The 22,802-nt window shown below is 40.8% G+C and overlaps 1 protein-coding gene across 2 annotated transcripts in view; it reads left to right on the top strand.

Moving 5' to 3' along the window:
* LOC139418755 (SPNS lysolipid transporter 2, sphingosine-1-phosphate) overlaps positions 1-22,802 on the top strand; it is a 139,463-nt gene that overhangs the window by 108,464 nt on the left and 8,197 nt on the right. Inside the window, exons 11-12 of one of the 2 annotated variants that reach the window (XM_071168430.1) lie at positions 3,347-3,510; positions 11,689-11,725. In XM_071168430.1, the coding sequence (XP_071024531.1) occupies positions 3,347-3,510; positions 11,689-11,725 (201 nt within the window). Of the gene's footprint in view, positions 1-3,346; positions 3,511-11,688; positions 11,736-22,802 lie in introns of both variants that reach the window. The other variant, XM_071168431.1, reaches the window with a different exon arrangement.

Genomic DNA, 22,802 nt, shown 5'->3' with positions numbered 1-22,802 from the left:
TCAAAAACATAAAACCTATCTAACCTGGCCATAGAGATGATGTTCTCTCTCACATGCGCCCAGGTGTACTGCCTTGTTCCTCCATGTTGACTCCTCCAAATATCACACAGTTCATTTGTTACAATAAGGCGTTTTAAAAACGTCCTTGAGGCTATATGAGGTTCTTGGTGATTTCTATCTAAATCACTAACTGTGCAGTTAAAATCCCCAGCAATAAACAAATAATCTTCTTTGTTACATTTCTCAATGGTATTTGATAATGTCTCTAAAAAACCTACCCTCTCAACTGTCACCACTGGGGCATATACATTTATCAGACACATATTGATGTTTTCATACCTTGCTCTAACTTTTAATAACCTCCCCTCAACTACCTCTTCAACCTCATATGACAAAGGCAAACACCCTTTTGAGAACAAGATAACCACACCCCCACTTTTTGAGTTTTTATGACTACACACCACTGCCCCCCCCCACTCCTGTTGCCACATAACTTCATTTTCCAAATTACTATGCGTTTCTTGTAGAAAAATTATGTCACTTCCCTTTCCCCTCATTAACTCATACACCATGGCTCTTTTTTTAACATCTCTTGCCCCATTTACGTTTAAAGAAGAGATCTTAAAACTGCTCATGGAAAAGAAAAAAATACAGAGGAAGATACAGCCACCACATCTCTTTACAGAGTTAAAACTGCAACTGAACTCTTTCATTTTCTTTAGAATTTGCATCACTTATTACTCTCGTGACCACTTTCTTGAGTCTAGCAATTTCAGGGCTTTTCAAACCTCCCCCTGTAATTTTTGACATCAGAAACTTTGCTGATTCAATAAACAATTCACGTTCAGGGAAAAAATCAGTTACATTGTAATCCTGCATATATTTCTTCCCTTTTGTCAACTTCAGAAATTGACGTATCTTCTCGATCCCATACCTCCCTTCCACCCCATCTATCTCACTATATTGTTGTGACGCGTCAGATGACTCACTCTCGCTATCCTCCCCAGAAGAAAACCCCATCTCTACAACCTGGTCATCTTCACCTGATTTATCCATCTCTACCTTTCTCTTAGAATTAGACCCTTCACCACCCCTTAAATTCTTCCTTTTACTCCTCGGTATTTTGAAAACATCCGCTTCCTTTTCCGTTATTTCAATCTCCTCTTGACCTCCAATTTCATTTTCCAGCACCACCTCAGCGACGGCAGTCGCAATCTCACCTAGTGTTTCCCCTCCCTCTTTGTTCTGATCTACCACAATTGCCCCCGTATCCACAATGCCTTCCTCTCCTACTTTTCCAACCACATCTGCCCACCTTCTCTCTTCCCCTACACCTGTAGTATTTTCATCCCTTCGCTGTGGTACGTTAGTTGCACCCGCACTAAAGCTACTACCAGGCTCAGCGCGTTCATTCTCGGGACAATTACGCACCAAATGCCCCTCTCTTCCACATCCAAAACATTTCATTGATTCAGTAGATGCATAGAAGACATAATCAAATCCATCAATCTTAAAACTAAACGCTAAATTCAGTTCATCTCCTTCCTTTTTTAAAATCATATGCACTTGTCTCCTATGAGACACGACATGTTTCAACAACGGAGATTTGCATCCAAAAAGAACCTTCTTTATTGTAGATACGATTTGACCATGGCGAGATAACTCTCGCTCTAACACTTCATCTCTAACAAATGGTGGCACGTTAGAAAGCATAACTTTCTTCGCCGGATTCATAAGCGGAAAATACCGGCGTCTGTGTCTCCCGCAACACAACACCCCTCTCAACTATCTTATTCACCTTTTCAATTGAATCTAAGAATATCACTACAGCGCTATTCATCCTTGAGGCTGATTTAATGCTATCATACCCAATGATAGCACCCACAGCCAAGCTACATTCTTCCACTGAACACCCAGCCGCAGCAGGAATTTTTACTCCATGCCTCCGACTAAGTTTTTCAAACTCTACATTTCCGCGAGTGGCCATTGCAACCAGCACCACCCCTATACGTGCTTATTGATAATTAAAACAATATACCCTTAAAACAACTAAACTAATCAATATATATATATATATGTACATACCAAAACCCAATAGAGTGAAAAGAAATTCCATTCGCTCTCACAAACACTCTGCTTGACGACTCACTCCCAGCATGCACTCCGACGAGAGAGAGAGAGAGAGAGAGAGAGAGAGAGAGAGAGAGAGAGAGAGAGAGAGAGAGAGAGAGAGAGAGAGAGAGAGAGAGAGAGAGAGAGAGAGAGAGAGAGAGAGAGAGAGAGAGAGAGAGAGAGAGAGAGAGAGAGAGAGAGAGAGAGAGAGAGAGAGAGAGAGAGAGAGAGGCCTGTCAGTCGTCACAGGGAATACCAGCCTCATGCCTGTCTGTCTTTACCTTTTTCAATTCAATCTAACTATTTATCCTCTCAGGGGAAATTAAGAGAGGCAAGTCAGGGGACCTGGGCTGTCAGGGCAGGAGTGAGTGTTCTGCCATTCTCCACAGCACTTTGAGGAACACTGGCCAACCTGCACTCACAGTTTGTGTGTGTGTGTCAGCACTTTAGTAAGACTATCTCCCAGCTGTTGTTTTCTTTAGCACATTGCGTGACGGACCAGGGCAACACTCAGCTCTGGAGAACTCTACTCTAACCTTGAAATTACTGAATACGCTGCTTGGAATATCCACTTTTAGAGACATTGGTGTGTGTGTTTTGTAACATTTTCTCCTTTTTGTGTTTGAGATATTCATTGGTTAAGTGTGTTACTTTGCATTATTGATTTGCCTAATGGATCGGGGACGATATGTATGGATTTGCCCTGTAGCCTGTAGCAGTCAGAGGAGCTCATGTAACTCACTACTACTCCTTGTAGTAACTCACTACTACTACTACTCCTTGTAGCATTTGGCGTCTGTTGCAAGATCTGAGCGTGCTGTCCAGAGATTAGCTTTTTTCTGCTTTGATAACTTTACATAAGAGTCAAATGAATCTCTTGCTAAATGAGTCACACATACTGTAATTATGCAATGCACTATAATGGTAACAAGCACTAGGATTGATGCAGAAACGTTATATGCCGGTTTCCTGGACACAGATAAGCCCTTGACTAAAAAGTAATATTGAATGGAGATTCTCCATTGAGAATGCTTTGTAGTACAGGAATAGGTCTTCTCTGGATCTGGGAAACCGGCCCGAATAGTAATATTAGTGATCACTATTGGTGACTTGGAAAGACACAAGAGTGTGCATAATGTCTATAGCATATCCGTATTCCTTTACTGTTGTTTTTCTCTCTCTCTCTCTCTCTCTGTGTGTGTGTGTGTATGTGTGTGTGTGTGTGTGTGTCCAGATATCGGACGCCCTCCAGAAGAGCTACACTAGGTCAGTGCTATGGCAGTTCCTCAGTTTGGGTTATGCCCTCATGCTCTGTCCCTTCGTCATCGTCCTGGGTGGCATGTTCTTCTTGGCAACCGCCCTCTTCTTCCTCGACGACAGGGACAAAGCAGAGAAACAGTGAGTCTCTTTTCGCCCTGCTTCTGTATAACCTGGATTACATTGACATTTTAAGCATTTCGTAGACACTCTTATCCAGAGTGACTTACAATCAGTGCTTCCTACAATAGGCAAAGCAACCTCATATCACGATCATTGCAAGTTAGTAAATCCATAACGTTGTTTTAGGAAAGGTCATTGTAAAACATGCACCTTACATCTGATCATCTTGAAACTTTCTCTGTAAAGCTAACTTTCATCAAGGTTTTACATGTCCATTCATGTACCATCCATAATTCTTCTTATTTGTCCGTAACCCTTGAATTCCGTAAGTCCGTAACCCTTGAATCGCCCGGAGAGGTAAACAGAGACGAAGCGATCAGGGTCAGTGGAGAGAGATTGTTCCAGGCTTTTATCCTTGACAGAAAGGGCTAGAGTCAGCTGGGAGCAGCAGACAACGACTAGACTCTCTCATTGAAGCAATGGACGTTCAAGGTCAACCGCGGTACTGCAGGCATTGTTAGCAGAAAACGATCCCCCATTATAGTGAATGGAAAAATGACGATCTTCGTGGTTAATCTTCATCTAAAACAACAAAACAATTTAAAGTCAATAGTGGTACCAAGAACTGCTTCTAATACACCAGTATTGATGAGATGAGTTGGACTGCAGAGTGAAGGAAAAGCAGCCAACAAGTGCTCAGCATATGTGGGAACTCCTTCAAGACTGCTGGAAAAGCATTCCAGGTGAAGCTGGTTGAGAGAATGCCAAGAGTGTGCAAAGCTGTCATCAAGGCAAAGGGTGGCTACTTTGAAGAATCTCAAATATAAAATATATTTAGATTTGTTAACACTTTTTTGGTTACTATATGATTCCACAGAAGAAGTTAGTGCTGGCTTGAAATTTACAGAATGGTTACCTGGAGGAAAATAGGGGAGGGTCTTGCTTTTCAACCTCAGTCAAAAGTGTTAGTATTTATTGCATCTAGTCTAAGGGAGGGTCATTCAATTGAGGAAATTTCAATATCTATCAGTGTTTTAGAATTAGTTGTTTATTAGGCTATGTGTGCCCGCAGAATTGCGCAATATCAGGTGCACCTATAGACTATTTTTTATTTAACTAGGCAAGTCAGTTAAGAACAAATTCTTATTTTCAATGACGGTTAACTGCCTGTTCAGGGGCAGAATGACAGATTTGTACCCTGTCAGCTCGGGGATTTGAACTTGCAACCTTCCGGTTACTAGTCCAACACTCTAACCACTAGGCTACCCTGCCGCCCCCAAATGATCCAAAGCCAAGGCTATAGTAGTCAAAGTGCATGCTTGGAGAACCACAGAGTAAAGTTATATTTCTAGTATAGCTGCTGGGATGGTGTAAATACAACTAGGCTGTATTACACACTGCAATGGGTATTCCAATCCTGAGCCCTGGCCTGCTCTGCTCTTGCTGATCAAAAACGGTTTTGTGTGCTGCCTAACCAATGGCTGTGCTGTGTAGGCCTACGGTGGCAGTTCAGGAGGAGAGTCAAAGGCTTCTAACAATTTTGTAATTGTTGTACTTTCTTGCACGCGGACTAGCCTATAGGCTATGTCATGTTCAGTTTGAGAAGGAGAGCGCAAAGATGAGAAGGAGGACCTGAGGCCAACTTTGATAGCTTGCTACTACTATAATTAATTTGATTAAAAAAAATATGTTTCTTGCCAATGATGTAAGACAAAAGAAAAATGGAAAAAGATGTAGAACTGCATGACATTTTTATAAAAATATATATATTTTCTTTGAACCTGCAAATACGATGAGAGATTCATTCAATGCTTTTACTATAAAGGAGATATTTCCATCCCTACTCTTGTCCACGGTGGTCCAAGGACAACCCACAACCTTCTGGCCTGCAACCCTGTGTGCTATCAAAATTCCTGCGTTGCCATGTAATGCTTACAGGACGAAGAACAGTTTCTAAAACTGCATATCTAAGGCTCTGTTCTGTCCAAAAAAATGTGTGTAAACAGTAGACATGTTCTCTGCTATTCACTTTGTTTTAATTATTATTTTGGGTATAAGGAGGGTCTCTTTTTCAAGCGTTCAAGGAGGGTTTAGATCAAATATATTTTCCTGAAGGGAAATCGGACCATTTCAGATAGGTCCAATTTTCTCCAAGTCACCCTTATTATAAATAACGTTCACTCCCACATAAGGATAATTTAGTTGATAATGGCAGCCTGCAGTAACCCGGTCAGCCTTCAACTTGAGTTACTCAGTGAGAAGGGGCAGCACTGAGCCAGCCTGCAATTTCACTTCCTGGAGTAGCTCAAACTGCGCATGTCTCCATCCGACTTCATTTGGTTTCAATTCCCTATTGAGTCTTCACATACGAATGAATGGTGTCACGTGGTCAATGGCTTTGTCCATTCATATATGCAGTCATTTGCTGAGAGGGAGAGGATGCTGCAACTCTTTTCCTTAAACCTGTAGGCCATGCCAGGCCTGTCAAACAAGATGCAGAGCCAGAGAAAGCAGGAATAACTAGTCAGTTGCACAACTGAATGTATTCAACTGAAATGTGTCTTCCACATTAAATCCAACCCCTCTGAATCAGAGAGATGTGGGGGGCTGTCTTAATTAACATCATCGGCATCCAGGGAGCAGTTATTAGGGTCAGAACAGCAGATTTTTCCACTTTGCTGGCTCTGGGATTTGAACCAGTAACCTTTCGGTTACTGGCACAACACTCTTAACTGCTACACCTCAGGTCTCCCCCTGAGAGTCCCCTGGCCAATAGAAACACTGTTGCTATAGTGCCCTCCACTCCACCCTGTCAGCTAAAAGAGCAAAGTGCTCTGTCCATCTGAAGCAGAGCTGACCCAAGCTGTTCCACAAGCCATCACATTATTACACTTTGCTTACTTTGCCTTTCATGAGCTACCACCCCTCATGTATTTAACGCCCAAGCATTCAAATTCTCCAACTCTCTTTTCAAACAAAAACACACCAAGCACACACACCTTGAGGGCATAGCACTGTGGCATCTCATACCCATAAAAGGTCAAGACAAACAGTCATCCACACTTTTCGGGTGCTGCTCTAAAATAGAACGGACTTCTATTTTAACGCTTGACAACGCAGACGCTCGTTGGCGCGCGCAAGCAGTGACCACTCGCGTTACGTGCGCGAGCGTTGAAAAATCAATTTGCACATACACGTTATTCAATCATTGCACCCACACTGTTTGCGCGCGCCAATGAGCGTCTGCATTGCCAAGCGCTAAAATATAAGTTATATTTGTGACGCTGAACGTGATGCAAGTCCTGCCTCTCCCAATCTCCTCATTGGTTTATAGAAGCATATACCCACATGCCATCTCCTCATTGGTTATACTCACGTGGGTGATTGAAAGTTGAACTGAGGTCGGTCAGTTGTGGTTATACACCTTATGATGAAAGTTAGATGCCAATCGCCATTTAAGTCCAAAGAAGAAAAAGCCTTGAAGGAGGAGAGATGACTAGAAACGATTCGGTTGACCATTTTATGTGTGGATTAATTGTCGGAGTAGAGGACCTTGTGCATTTCAGGTAAAATAACAACTCAACGTTTATATCCCAGGACAAATTAGGTAGCAACAGCAAGCTAGCTTAATAGGACAAATTAGCTAGCAACTGCAAGCTAGCTAGTTAAATTGCCATAAATGTTTAATGCTTTTCGACCTGTCCCCAAATTAATATAATTGGTTCAGAGTTTGTTTTGAAATTTCAACCTATAATAACCTGTAATCGCGTTTGGTGTAGGTGGACAAAATCTATTTGCGCACGATGGCGGACGCACGCGCTCATCCGGTTTGGGCATGGAGGAAAATGACTTTTCTAGGAACATGGTTCAATATGGCACCAGTTAAATTAGACCACGCCCATCCAGGGCTGGGGTCAATTCCATTTCAATTCCGTCAATTCAGGAGGTAAACTGAAATTACATTTCCAATTCTCTCCTCAATGATTGTCTATGAATTGACCCCAACCCTGCTGTGTACTGTAGGCCACCATTACAGAAGGACTACTTGTGTCCAGGGACATACTTGGATGATATGCAGCTCTACCTACAGTGAATATACTGTCCCACCACCATCACCATGTACCACCGTGCTTCAGAACTCTCGTCATGTTACAGGTTACAACTAGCCTCCCTGTTCTGCAGAAGCCTCTCTCTATATAATATTTTATTGTAAATAGATTATAAATAGAGTTCATTCATGAACCGTACACAGTATATGTATAGTGTGCTTTATAGAGTAGGGCTGTTGATTTACCAGTGCTGAGGGGCAGACTGCTAAACTTCAGCAGCAGCAGCACTCTTATGGAACACTCTTCAAATAGCACTACACAGATAACAACAACAGGATCCTCAAAAACAACAACGACTTCGGTTATTCCTAGGGCTGTCCCCAGACAAAATGTATCTTGGTCTGTCCTGTCAAAACGTGTATTTTTCCATATATAGACACATCCTAGGTTTTTTAACCAAATCAACTATATTCACTGAGTTGTCTGATGATTTAAGCACACTGTTTGATTAAATAATTAAGACACACGTATGACTAGAGGGAGTCCAACCAGCAATTGATTTGATTGTGCCCGGGCCGGGCTAAGACTTGCTGTGCTGTGTTTTAAAAAAAGACAACGAGTGACTGACTAGCACTCTCTCCTCCCTGCTGTAGCGACCACCACAGAACATCAAAGTGTTAATCGCGCTGTCCATGTTGCGGGAGCTAAAACATAATTACAGCCATTTCTGACTGAAAAGTTCTGTTACTGAAATCCCTCATTTGTTAAGGAAAAACATTCCCTATTCCCTCAACCCTTGTTCTCATTACGTGACACATGTATGCATTCCATGCGCATGACCAATAGGACCTGACCTATAGGATATCATAATCCCATCAATAAATTGGTTATAACAAACTCTGAACACCGTAACAGCAAAATGGATGCAGAGGACGTGACAAATAAACTTGAAACGGGGGAATGGTTGCTCATGAGGTAAAGGTGTGTGGAATAATTGGAATAGTTGTGGGAAATTCTGGAGATCAAGAAAAATAAGGTAAGAAGCAAGCACTGCGTGCATATTATGTGTGCTAAACAGGTGCTGTATAGATTACAATGTAATTTTTTCTTAAACCTTTATTACAGCAAAGACTAAAAATAGTCACATTCGTTTGTGAATGCTAGTTCCTAAATGGAACGGTTTATTTATTGTTTAAGCTAATTATTCAAGGCTCACTTCATTTCATTTTAAAACTAAAATACTTGATTGCATTTCAAATCATGAATGACTTGTATGCTGTGTGATGACATTAACAAATAAATGATTGATTGATATATAGCAGGCTTTAAAATATATAGGAATATAGTATAGGCCTAACTAAGTTACGGTATTAAGACTAAACAGGATGCGCTCTTAGGCCTACAGCTCAGTAGTGGTTATACAAGGCTTCTATACTAAGCCTACTAATGATAATGGCATTACTTATTATTATAATGGTGATCATAATAATAATAGTAATAATAACAATAAGAAGGAGATGAAGAGAGTTGAGCCATTATTAGTATTATTATAAATATAATTTTTCAATAGAAGCAGGATCTGTCTTATTTCTGTAAACATATATGGATGATTTATAAAACTAGGCACATTTGACAGCTTAACAGCTATTTATTGATTATAGACCTAAGGAAAGCCCAATTTAATATCTCCTCACTTTTCATATACAATAAGGCAAGGGCTGTTTTCTCGTCTCCTAACTCTGCTGCTGCCTCCGCTGCATTGTTCTCAACACCAATATGCTGGTTAACACCTCTTAAGGATCGCACCCTTTTTTCTTTTTTTTTTCCTAAAATGACGTACCCAATCTACAGTGCCTTGCGAAAGTATTCAGCCCCCTTGAACTTTGAGACCTTTTGCCACATTTCAGGCTTCAAACATAAAGATATAAAACTGTATTTTTTTGTGAAGAATCAACAACAAGTGGGACACAATCATGAAGTGGAACGACATTCATTGGATATTTCAAACTTTTTTAACAAATCAAAAACTGAAAAATTGGGCGTGCAAAATTATTCAGCCCCTTTACTTTCAGTGCAGCAAACTCTCTACAGAAGTTCAGTGAGGATCTCTGAATGATCCAATGTTGACCTAAATGACTGATGATGATAAATACAATCCACCTGTGTGTAATCAAGTCTCCGTATAAATGCACCTGCACTGTGATAGTCTCAGAGGTCCGTTAAAAGCGCAGAGAGCATCATGAAGAACAAGGAACACACCAGGCAGGTCCGAGATACTGTTGTGAAGAAGTTTAAAGCCGGATTTGGATACAAAAAGATTTCCCAAGCTTTAAACATCCCAAGGAGCACTGTGCAAGCGATAATATTGAAATGGAAGGAGTATCAGACCACTGCAAATCTACCAAGACCTGGCCGTCCCTCTAAACTTTCAGCTCATACAAGGAGAAGACTGATCAGAGATGCAGCCAAGAGGCCCATGATCACTCTGGATGAACTGCAGAGATCTACAGCTGAGGTGGGAGACTCTGTCCATAGGACAACAATCAGTCGTATATTGCACAAATCTGGCCTTTATGGAAGAGTGGCAAGAAGAAAGCCATTTCTTAAAGATATCCATAAAAAGTGTTGTTTAAAGTTTGCCACAAGCCACCTGGGAGACACACCAAACATGTGGAAGAAGGTGCTCTGGTCAGATGAAACCAAAATTGAACTTTTTGGCAACAATGCAAAACGTTATGTTTGGCGTAAAAGCAACACAACTGAACACACCATCCCCACTGTCAAACATAGTGGTGGCAGCATCATGGTTTGGGCCTGCTTTTCTTCAGCAGGGACAGGGAAGATGGTTAAAATTGATGGGAAGATGGATGGAGCCAAATACAGGACCATTCTGGAAGAAAACCTGATGGAGTCTGCAAAAGACCTGAGACTGGGACGGAGATTTGTCTTCCAACAAGACAATGATCGAAAACATAAAGCAAAATCTACAATGGAATGGTTCAAAAATAAACATATCCAGGTGTTAGAATGGCCAAGTCAAAGTCCAGACCTGAATCCAATCGAGAATCTGTGGAAAGAACTGAAAACTGCTGTTCACAAACGCTCTCCATCCAACCTCACTGAGCTCGAGCTGTTTTGCAAGGAGGAATGGGAAAAAATGTCAGTCTCTCGATGTGCAAAACTGATAGAGACATACCCCAAGTGACTTACAGCTGTAATCGCAGCAAAAGGTGGCGCTACAAAGTATTAACTTAAGGGGGCTGAATAATTTTGCACGCCCAATTTTTCAGTTTTTGATTTGTTAAAAAAGTTTGAAATATCCAATAAATGTCGTTCCACTTCATGATTGTGTCCCACTTGTTGTTGATTCTTCACAAAAATGCCCCATGATTTACACATTTTCTCCTGACTTGACAATTACAGCCCTTTTTCTTGTACGAATCTGTCCTTAAATATTCTGGGATATTTTTAAAAGCCAAGAAACAGAAGGAGTGTACTCACTGGAGCAAGACTCTGTCTATTCCTAGACTTAATATTTCTAGGTTGTTAGCTTTTTTGGGCTGAGTGGAGACCATTAATAGCTCAGCTAAGGCACACAGATGCCCCCACACATTCACATACACACATTATTCACTAACTTAGACTTACATACTCACACACATACGCAGACACACACACGCAGGTGCACAAATACACACACATGGCGTGAGAGCTCATCTATTTCCTCTGCCATGGTTGGCCCTGGCGTAGCTAGGCACATCAGTGACTCCTCGTGAGTACAGTACGGGCCCGGCTTAACTCACTTCGTGGACGACCGCCTGAGGAGGCAAGAGACCAGATTGTCATGAAGTGTGCTTTGAAGAGAGGAGAAAAGGTGCAGACTAAAAAAGGCATCAGGGAGACAGGGGGCATGTGAGGAAAGAAAGTGTGAGAAGAAGGCGTGAGAGACAGAAACATTCTTTTTAAAAAGGGCCAGCAAAAGAGAGCGAAGCATAGTGTGGCAAGGGTAGTTCTATTAGTCCTGCATTTTATCCTCATATACACACACACACTGACATGTTTTTTGGACTACCTCTGGATGTTTAACTGAGCTGTATGTGTGGAGTCTGTGGATTGTTCCTGACTGTCTTCTCTGTTCTGTTCTCAGATTGGCAACAATGACGCGACCACCCTCCTCAGTAAAGGTATGACAAGGTACTTTTATATCACTCTGAGTTTGTGTATCTAACACTTAAGAGGTTAGATGTCAATTAATTTTATCATCTGTAATTATTGGGTCAGTGAAACATTTGTTCTTATATTGGCTCTATACTCCAAACATTTGGATTTTAAATCAAACAATGACTATGAGGTTAAAGTGCAGACTGTCAGCTTTAACCAGTTTTTTCATTCTAATTTGGAATATTTTTTGCCGTTTTCGTGACTGTAATTTCCGGGCGATATCTCAGCCAAACGTGAAGAACAAACGGAGCTATTTTGCCTACAAAAATAATATTTTGGGAAAAAGATGAGTGAAAACATCCGAAGTTCATCAAAGACAAACAATTTAATTTGATTGCTTTTCTGATTTGTGACAAGGTTGCCTGCTGCTAGCAAGGCATAATGCTATGCTAGGCTATCGATTAATTTACACAAATGCTTGTCTAACTTTGGCTGTAAAGCATATTTTGAAAATCTGAGATGACAGGGTGATTAATAAAAGGCTAAGCTGTGTCTCATTATATTTCATTTGTGATTTTCATGAATAGGAATATTTTCTAGGGATATTTATGTCCGTTGCGTTATGCTAATTAGTTTCAGGCGATGATTACGCTCCCGCATGTGGGTTTGGGAGTCACAAGAAGCTTTAGTGAATTATCATCCATATCGGGGGAACCGTTTAGAAAGTACAGCACTTTTTGTACATAGTACACCCCATTTTAGGGCACCAATAGTATTTTTTATTTGTTTTACCTTTATTTAACTAGGCAAGTCAGTTAAAGATCAAATTCTTATTTTCAATATCGGCCTAGGATCAGTGGGTTAACTGCCTGTTCAGGGCAGAACGACATATTTGTACCGTGTCAGCTTGGGGGTTTGAACTTGCAACCTTATGGTTACTAGTCCAATGATCTAACCACTAGGCTACCCTGTCACCCCAAATTCACTAATATGTGTATTAAAGTACCAAAATGTAAGTATTTGGTCCCATATTTATATCACGCAATGACTACATCAAGCTTGTGACTCTACACATTTGTTGGATGCATTTTCTGTTTGTTTTGGTTGTGTTTCAGATTATTTTGTGCCTAACAGAAATTAATGGTAAATAATGTATTGTGTCATTTTGGAGTCACTTTTATTGGAAGTAAGAATATAATATGTTTGTAAACACTTCTACATTAATGTGGATGCTACCATGATTACAGATAATCCTGAATGAATCAGGAATAATGATGACAGACACACAAATACTGTATAGCTTAGGCCTACTGTTGACATGGCGCTATACAGTAGGACTGACAAATATGTATATATGTTTGTATGCACTGCAGGTAGGCCTATGTGAATAATTTAAAGCATTATGTCAAATGCCTCACAAGTAGACTATTAGAAACCTTTTATGGATAGACTATTTGGCTAATACATGGCCAGTATAAGAAAGCCACCAGACGCATTGCCATTGAAGCAGCTTTTGTTATCCTGTCTGGGAACCACGTTCCGCTAGTGGAACCCCTTGCCAACAGCCAATGAAATTGCAGGGCGCCAAATTCAATCAACAGAAATCTCATAAATCAAATTTCTCAAACATACAAGTATTAGGCACCATTTTAAAGATAAAATTCTCATTAATCCAGCCACAGTGTCTGATTTCAAAAAGGCTTTACAGCGAAAGCTCCACAAACGATTATGTTAGGTCACCACCAAGTCACAGAAAAACACAGCGATTTTTCCAGCCAAAGAGAGTTGTCGTGTCTTTGGCTATGCCGGATTAAGTGATATGACATGCTATTCTATAAAATAATTTCTCCGTAATTAATATCACCTGATTGAGCTAATCATGTAAATGTAATTACCTAGAGAGTCGGGCACCACAAAATAATATTTATAGAGCTGTTATCTTATGAATAAACGCTTAAAGACCTAGTAATATTTTACATCAATAGCAGTTAATATGAATCGTCCTCTTAATTCAGTCTCATCTGAAAGTTGTAAATTCTTGGTTATCTGCACAAACCCTGGCTAACAATTTGAATCAGCAATACAAAATTGGGTTTAATTATTTATTTACTCAATACCTAACAAATCACACAGAATTACACATACACATAATTAAATCATAACTTGATTACAAATTATGTCATAAAGAAAAATGTCCATAGCGGGCGTAAACAGATATGACAGCTTGTTACACAAAGGAAAAGGGCTGGGTTTGAGTGAAAGAGCGGGAAGACTGAGGAACAACGGGAAGAAGCTGTGCTATCGTAAATACAGTATATTATGCATTCGAAATTACCGCCCATTTGGAAAAGGAAAATGCAAAAAATATTTACTCTGAGCTGCGCTTCGGTAGGTTGGTGGTAGATGGAAGGCCGTGTTGCCCAACCGAGTCCATTGAAGAATGTCTCTGGTTGTCAGTTGGATACGTTGTAGTAACGTTGTTGTGTGATAGACGGAAGGGAGAGGAGGGCGTGTTTGAAAAGTTTTATAGCCCATGTCCCTTCACAGGGGCGGGCCACTGATTGAGCAGAGCCCTATCTTATGAAAACCCCAAATCTCACATTTTAGAACGTTTTAGAACGTTTCAAACGTTTCGTTTGATAAAAAAAAAAATGCCCTTAGTAGGTTACCATTATTTGTGATGGGATGAAATGTGATTTTAGCTTCTAAAATGTGAGATTTGGGGTTTTCATAAGATAGGGCTCTGCTCAATCAGTGGCCCGCCCCTGTGAAGGGACATGGGCTATAAAACTTTTCAAACACGCCCTCCTCTCCCTTCCTATATAAGCCCTTGACCTCCTGTTCTGAGGACTTGAGGACGACGGTCCTATGTCAGAATGGTTCAGATAATAACTACAGAACGAAGCCAACATCAGCGTGAGCTTTGGTTGCGAATGGTATGAACTTTGAACTCTTATTCACTACAGAAGTGATACCTCCTAGCCGTTGAGTTAGCAACAGCAGATGCAAACAAGACAATCAATTTTCACAGGAAAATAACTAACATTTTTCTAAATACGAGTATCAGTGGATTATATCTACGCTTAGGTTTTTTTTTACGCATCCAAAATAATAACAGGAGCTGGTAAAAAATAATGTACAATAGCCTACATACAAAAAATTGGGATGTCCGCTCACTGTTTTGATGCTGCTCCTAAACTTGATATTATTGCTGATTAAGATTTATTTCAAAGTCTTGTGAGCCAAACCCTTTATTGATAGTCTTGACTACTTGGCAAATGCATTGGGCAGGACAAAAACTGTCTTCACTGAGAGGGGTTGGGGTATGCTTGTTTTTTAATCAAATGAAATGAAATGGGAAAAATATATGTTTTTTTTATGTTTCTAAACACAAGGTTTACCGGCACAAAAAGCACATCTCTCTTGTTCCATGTGTATATGGGCACTGTTCCTTACGGGTGGATTAACCCTAACGCAACATGCATAAAATAAACCCCTGAAACTAGATCCCCTACACACTGGTCTTAATGAGAAGGGAAAAAAACTGTTGGGGGAGGTTCTCTTCTACACTGTTCAACCAATCTAGTAAATATGGAGGAGGAGTTAAGATGTAGTGTTGCCTTGTTAATGTCCAAAAGTGGAAGTCTTGTTAAGTTTGGCTCTCTTTTAATTTCCCCTGAAAACCAGAACATCCAGTTGCTGGGGACTTGGCAGAAGCTACAGGTGGATAGGATGCGCTTCCGTTGTCAAAATCCATGTCATAACCAACCGGGTTCTTGCTAATACCAGCTTTTCAGTTGGTCATAAATATCCCCACCAGTGCATACTGAAATTGACACTTTGGTGCACGTTTTTTAGGACACACATTAAATATTGCCACCCCTCCCACCTCGTATGAGACAGGTAAATGACAATTTCTGGCACTAGGGTTTGAAAATAGAGTGCCAGCTTTAACAGGTCGAAATTGCAAACGAGTGTGTGTTTTACAATTGCGCTGGCTTAACGCCAGATGTGTATGACTGTTTAAAAATTGAAGTAACTTTCAATCTCCGATAAGAAAATAGTTTTTCCTTCTAACTAACTACAAGTTGTAGTGCCCATAAGACACTGGCGTAATGCTCTACAATCATCCTTTAAGTGGGAGACTTTGATTCAATGCTTTGAAAGAACTGGGAATATTGGATACTTTAATTATACTTAGAAAGCACTTTCCCCTAGTTTCCATAGACCTTTTAAATGGCGATAACATTCATGTCGTCGTATTGATCTTTGATGTACCTCTTGGTTCCAAGGTCTATTGTGTATATTACGGGATGTCGTCGAGGAGTCGTCAGGGCCTTGGTACCCACCCTCCTTCCTCTCTTTATCACACACACACACACAGGCACACCTCCCTCCTTCATCCCCTTATCACACTCCGACACACACACCGCTCAGCCTCTCACATTAATTATCAAATCCCCCGCCCCGTCCCCCAAAAAATAAACACACACACAGGGGAAATGTTCTGCATTGCCAACTCTCCACAGCAGGACAATGGGGAGGTTTTGGAGTAACAGACTAAAAATAACAAGATTACACCCTGACCCACTGATTGGCAAAGATTGTGTTTCATGTTATTGTGACTTGGCTTTTCAAGGTTATCGTGTTTATACATGGGGTCAAGAATGTATCTATCCCTTTGTGCTCCTGTCTCGGCTAATTAACCTCTTTGCTTGCTTGATATGCTTCAAATGTATACAGTTGAAGTTGGAAGTTTACATACACTTAGGTTGGAGTCATTAAAACTCGTTTTTCAACCACTCCACAAATTTCTTGTTAAAACCTCTTAGAGCTATTACCCCCCTACTTTTTTCAATTTCCGCCTGAAGACATACCCTAATCTAACAGCCTGTAGCTCAGGCACAGAACCAAGGATATACATATTCTTGGTACCATTTGAAAGAAAACACTCTGAAGTAAATTAATTGAATGTAGGAGAATATAACACAATCGATCTGGTTTAGATAATACAATGAAAAAAAACATTCAGATAGGATGATGGGGACAATTTCAGTGAAAAACATAAGAGGGCAACAGTACTTGTGCAAAGTTTCAGTATGATAACTTCCAAAATGAGTGTGCTACATGACATTTATCATGAAGTCACCCAGGTGTCCCACACAAGTAGCCCAAATGTACCCAAGTGGCCAAATTGGTGAAGTTATACATTTTGAATGGAATAACTATATACAAAATACCAAAATGGTATTCTAACACACCCCCCCCCCCCCCAAAAAAAAAAAATGGAGAAAAAACATGAAAAAATATATACATTTACAAAATAACACTTTCAATATTTGGAAGACCCTCAGTCCTCAACACAATATTATGCTGCTGATGCCAGGTGCCATAGCACATCCATGCCTGCAGAAATACATTTGGGCAGATGAACACCACTTGTGGCAGGAGCTGGATGAACCAGCTTCAGTGGGGGATGGACACCTTGGCACTGGGGGCTCCCATTCGGAGTCAGTGTCACTGTGAAATAAAATGTTCAGTTAGAATAGTTTCACATATGAGCCCTGTATCAACAGGTATAATAAACAGATATATATATATATATATATATATATATAGTACAGGGAACATAAGGTTGAATATATTATTATAGACCTGTAGATCTACTGTCTCATTTATATTATGACATTTCAGCTAGATCTACTGTCTCTATTATATTATGACATACCAGCTAGATCTACTGTCTTTATTATATTACAACAGACCAGCTGTATCTACTGTCTCCATTTCACTTTGGCCATTGTGGGCCTGCCCCCCCCCCCCCCCCCTCAACAGCCTCAAATAGGCTATTTCATTTCACAAATAATATTGTATATTATTCATTTCAAACAACGGCATTAGTATGAGAAGAACTTACCAGTCCAAAACGATGTCCTCTCCGTTCAAAAAATATTCCTCCATTTGGGAATCGCTAAATGAATCGTCCTCGATAAATTTATTGTAAAATTATGTGTACATCTGTATATCTAGACTTAGATTTAGCTTGCCCTGACTTAGTCACCATACTGATTGATATATAAACAGTTGAATATGCGCTTTACCAAAACAACGCTGTGTGCAACATGCGTTGCTCCTTCCGGTATGAAACTTCAATAGCGAATGACCCTCTTTACGCCGGAGTTTACTACATGGGTTGGTCTTCCAACACATAAACATTACATATTGCCGTTTACCTCAGCTCCTTGGCTATCTACCCAGCTAGATTTTAAGACGATCAGTGGTCATTGGGTTAAAATACGGTCAATCAACGAAACAGCGGGCAAATCGTTGGTGCACAATGATGTCATTACTTGTTGTCTTCTAATCGGTTTCTTTCAGTCAATACGTCCCGCGAAATGACCCATTAGGTTTGGTTGTGTAACAAACAAACCAGTTGATTGCAATGAAACCAAACATGACTGGAAAAGTCACGTTCTGTGTGTGTATTTACCTCGAGTGTGTCGTCGAAAATGGAATGAGATGGAATACACGACACAAGCGGTTCACAAAATGTTTCGTGTTCGGCTGTAAAAATGGATTTTATCAAACAATAGACCATTCGTTGTGTAACAATGAGCATTGGGATTGCAAACAGAGGAAGGTCGTCAAAGGTAAACAATTTATTTTATTGCAGTTTGTGATTTTGTTACGCCTGTGCTAGTTGAAATAGTTGTTTTTTATGCATCGTATTCGTATGCATCGTATTCTTTCGCAGTAAATCATTTTTTAAATCTGACAACGCAGTTGGATTAGCAAGATTCTAGGATTTCGAAACATGTGAGACACTTGTATTTTCATGAATGTTTAAAATGACTATTTATGTTGCGATCATCGTATGTTGTCGAATTTCATCCCGCTACCGGGTTCCGTGCGCAGAGAGGTTAACAAACTATAGTTTTGGCAAGTTGGTTAGGACATCTACTTTGTGCACAACAAAAGTAATTTTTCCGACGATTGTTTACAGACAGATTATTTCACTGTATCACAATTCCAGTGGGTCAGAGGTTTACATACACTAAGTTGATTGTGCCTTTAAACAGCTTGGAAAATTCCAGAAAAGGAACCAAGAGGTTGTGAGTTCAAATCCTAAGTGAGGACAATAGTGTTTAGAAATGCATGCAAAATTTAATTGTGTGTCAAATATGTAGGTTGAAAATATTGCATGGTAAAAGATCTGTCTAAGCCAGCGTTTCCCGAACTTGGTCCAAGGGGTTCATGTTTTGGTTTTTGCCCTAACACTACACATCTTAATTAAGAAAATTAACACTGGAGTGATAGATGTGCAGATGATGATGTGAAAGTAGAAATACTGGTGTGCAAAATAGCAAAAAGTAAATAAAAACAATATGGGGATGAGGTAGGTAGATTGGATGGGCTATTTACAGCTGCAGCGATCAGATAGCTGACGTTTAAAGTTAGCGAGGGAGATGTAAGTCTCCAACTTCAGCGATTTTTGCAATTCGTTCCAGTCATTGGCAGCAGACAAATGGAAGGAAAGGCGGACAAAGTAGATGTTGGCTTTGGGGATGACCCGTGAGATATACCTGCTGGAGCGCGTGCTATGGGTGGGTGTTGTTATGGTGACCAGTGAGCTGAGATAAGGTGGAGCTTTACCTAGTAAGGACTTATAGATGACCTGGAGCCAGTGGGTCTGGCGACGAATATGTAGCGAGGGCCAGCCGATGAGAGCATACAGGTCGCAGTGGTGGGTGGTGTATGGGGCTTTGGTGACAAAACAGATGGCACTGTGATAGACTGCATCCAGTTTGGTGAGTAGAGTGTTGGAGGCTATTTTGTAAATGACAGCGCCGAAGTCGAGGATCGGTAGGATAGTCAGTTTTAGTAGGGTATGTATGGCGGCGTGAATGAAGGAGGTTTGTTGTGAAATAGGAATCCGATTCTAGATTTAATTTTGGATGTTTAAAATGAGTCTGGAAGGAGAGTTTACAGTCTAACCAGACACCTAGGTATTTGTAGCTGTCCACGTATTCTAAGTCAGAACCGTCCAGAGTAGTGATGCTAGACGGGCAGGCGGGTGCGGGCAGCGATCGGTTGAAAAGCATGCATTTCATTTTACTAGCGTTTAAGAGCAGTTGGAGGCTACGGAAGGACTGCTACAGCATATATACATGGCATTGAAGCTCGTTTGGAGGTTTGTGAACACAGTATCCAAAGAATACAGAATGGTGTCATCTGCGTAGAGTTGGATCAGGGAATCACCAGCAGCAAGAGCGACATCGTTGATATATACAGAGAAAAGAGTCGGCCCGAGAATTGAACCCTGTCGTACCCCCATAGAGACTGCCAGAGGTCCGGACAACAGGCCCTCCGATTTGACACACTGAACTCTATCTGAGAAGTAGTTGGTGAACCAGGCGAGGCAGTCATTTGAGAAACCAAGGCTGTTGAGTCTGCCGATAAGAATACGGTGATTGACAGAGTCGAAAGCCTTGGCCAGGTTGATTAATACGGCTGCGCAGTACTGTCTTTTATCAATGGCGGTTATGATATCGTTTAATACCTTGAGCGTGGCTGAGGTGCACCCGTGGCCCGCTCAGAAACCGGATTGCCCAGCGGAGAAGGTACGGTGGGAATCGAAATGGTCCGTGATCTGTTTGTTAACTTGGCTTTCGAAGACTTTAGAAAGGCAGGGCAGGATGGATATAGGTCTGTAACTGTTTCGGTCTAGAGTGTTACCCCCTTTGAAGAGGGGGATGACTGCGGCAGCTTTCCAATCTTTGGGGATCTCAGACGATACGAAAGAGAAGTTGAACAGACTGGTAATAGGGGTTGCAACAATGGTGGCGGATAATTTTAGAAAGAGAGGGTCCAGATTGTCTAGCTCAGCTGATTTGTACGGGTCCAGCTTTTGCAGCTTTTTCAGAACATCTGTTATCTGGATTTGGGTGAAGGAGAAGCTGGGAGATGCTTGGGAAAGTAGCTGCGGGGGGTGCAGAGCTGTTAGCCGGGGTTGGGGTAGCCAGGAGGAAAGCTTATTGAAATTCTCGATTAACGTGGATTTATTGGTGGTAACAGTGTTTCCTAGCCTCAGTGCAGTGGGCAGCTGGGAGGAGGTGCTCTTATTCTCCATGGACTTTACAGTGTCCCAAAACATTTTGGAGTTAGAGCTACAGGATGCAAATTTCTGTTTGAAAAAGCTAGCCTTTGCTTTCCTGACTGACTGCGTGTATTGGTTTCTGACTTCCCTGAAGAGTTGCATATCGCGGGGACTTCGATGCTAGTGCAGTCCACCACAGGAAGTTTTTGTGCTGGTTGAGGGCAGTCAGGTCTGGAGTGAATCAAGGGCTGTATCTGTTCTTACTTCTACATTTTTTGAAAGGGGCATGCTTATTTAAAACCTCTACTGACTCCCCATCCCGCATGCGGGAGCGTAATCATCGCCTGAAACTAATTAGCATGATGCAACATACATAAATATCCCTAGAAAATATTCCTATTCATGAAAATCACAAATGAAATATATTGAGACACAGCTTAACCTTTTGTTAATCACCCTGTCATCTCAGATTTTCAAAATATGCTTTACAGCCAAAGCTAGACAAGCATTTGTGTAAGTTTATCGATAGCCTAGCATAGCATTTTGTCCAGCTAGCAGCAGGTAACTTGGTCACGGAAATCAGAAAAGTAATCAAATTAAATCGTTTACCTTTGATGAGCTTCGGATGTTTTCACTCGCGAGACTCCCAGTTAGATAGCAAATGTTCCTTTTTTCCAAAAATATTATTTTTGTAGGCGAAATAGCTCCGTTTGTTCTTCATTTCAATGAATGCATAGTGCATCTTTAACCATCATTTATTCATATTACTTTACTAAAATATTTCAGTTGTGTGTGTGTGTATACATTTGTTTTATTTGATGACTTTATTACTTCATTCCAAGTCTTCTCTATAGAGCTGCGGCCTATCCTGTTTGACAAATCACTATTTTAGTAGTTCTTTAAAGTAAATAAGGCATAATGTTATGAATACTGGATACCAACTATCAATCACTTAGAGTAGATCATGTATTTTCAGGTAGAGCCCACACAGATCGACAAGGAACGCAATGGATTGAGGTCATTGATGTTTATTACCACTTTTTCTGCGCTAAACTATGTAGAATATTGGCTTGTTGGAAACTACAACAACCCTGCTACATCGGGCTAGAATTGATTTATCGCTAGAGAAGCTGCACGTTGAGCTCCGAAAAAACCTGAACAAAATGGAATTCAAGTAATTGAAGCGACATCGGTCAATTAGTTGTTTAAAAAAAGAAAAAGAACAGTTCATCGCTCAACACTAGAGATCAGATAAGCATGGATCCAATTAATGTCTACACAGGGGTAAAGTAGTGTGGACGACGATAACCACAGAGGGCTGTGGATTCACATCGACAGCTAGCGCTTGTTAACCCACAGAAGAATACATGTTATAAACTGTCAACATTTCACTATTAGATTTGACAGCAGGATGTTTTTTCAGCATTCGCTCTCCCAGTTCCAACTTGTGGTTGACCATTCATTCAGGTGGTCCATTTTTCAATGCAGCTCCAAACGTCTATTCAAACCTGTTTTTGCAGCTGTAGACAGTGAATCCAGACTATATATTTTTCTCCATTCAACAAAAGCCTTGAGTACTCAACAGGGTTCTACTGGTTGGGTTTAGGATCCAGAGGGTACAGAGAGAAACATAACTACAGACCACACATACCGTAGTAGTAGTACACCCACCCCAGTGTGGTCTACCCTCCATCGGGCACCAGACCAGACATGAGGCCAGGGAAGGGGCTCTTCCTTCCAGTTAATGTGGGGGTGGGTAGGTGAATTTGATCCACATTTCTGCCCTCCTAGACTCTTGTTGACACTGTTAAATGTAGCAGCCAAAGAGAAGCCAGCACATGCACAAGATTTGGTTCTGTGTGCCAAGATACTGCCCTCCTAGTGTGCCTTTTCATAATGTGTCTATCGATACTCAAATAAAATCAAATCAAATGTTATTTGTCACATACACATGGTTAGCAGATGTTAATGCGAGTGTAGCGAAATGCTTGTGCTTCTAGTTC

Source organism: Oncorhynchus clarkii, chromosome 10, assembly GCF_045791955.1.
Source record: "Oncorhynchus clarkii lewisi isolate Uvic-CL-2024 chromosome 10, UVic_Ocla_1.0, whole genome shotgun sequence".
In the NCBI taxonomy this organism is placed as follows: Eukaryota; Metazoa; Chordata; class Actinopteri; order Salmoniformes; family Salmonidae; genus Oncorhynchus; species Oncorhynchus clarkii.
This window is presented reverse-complemented; position numbering and strand designations above follow the sequence as displayed.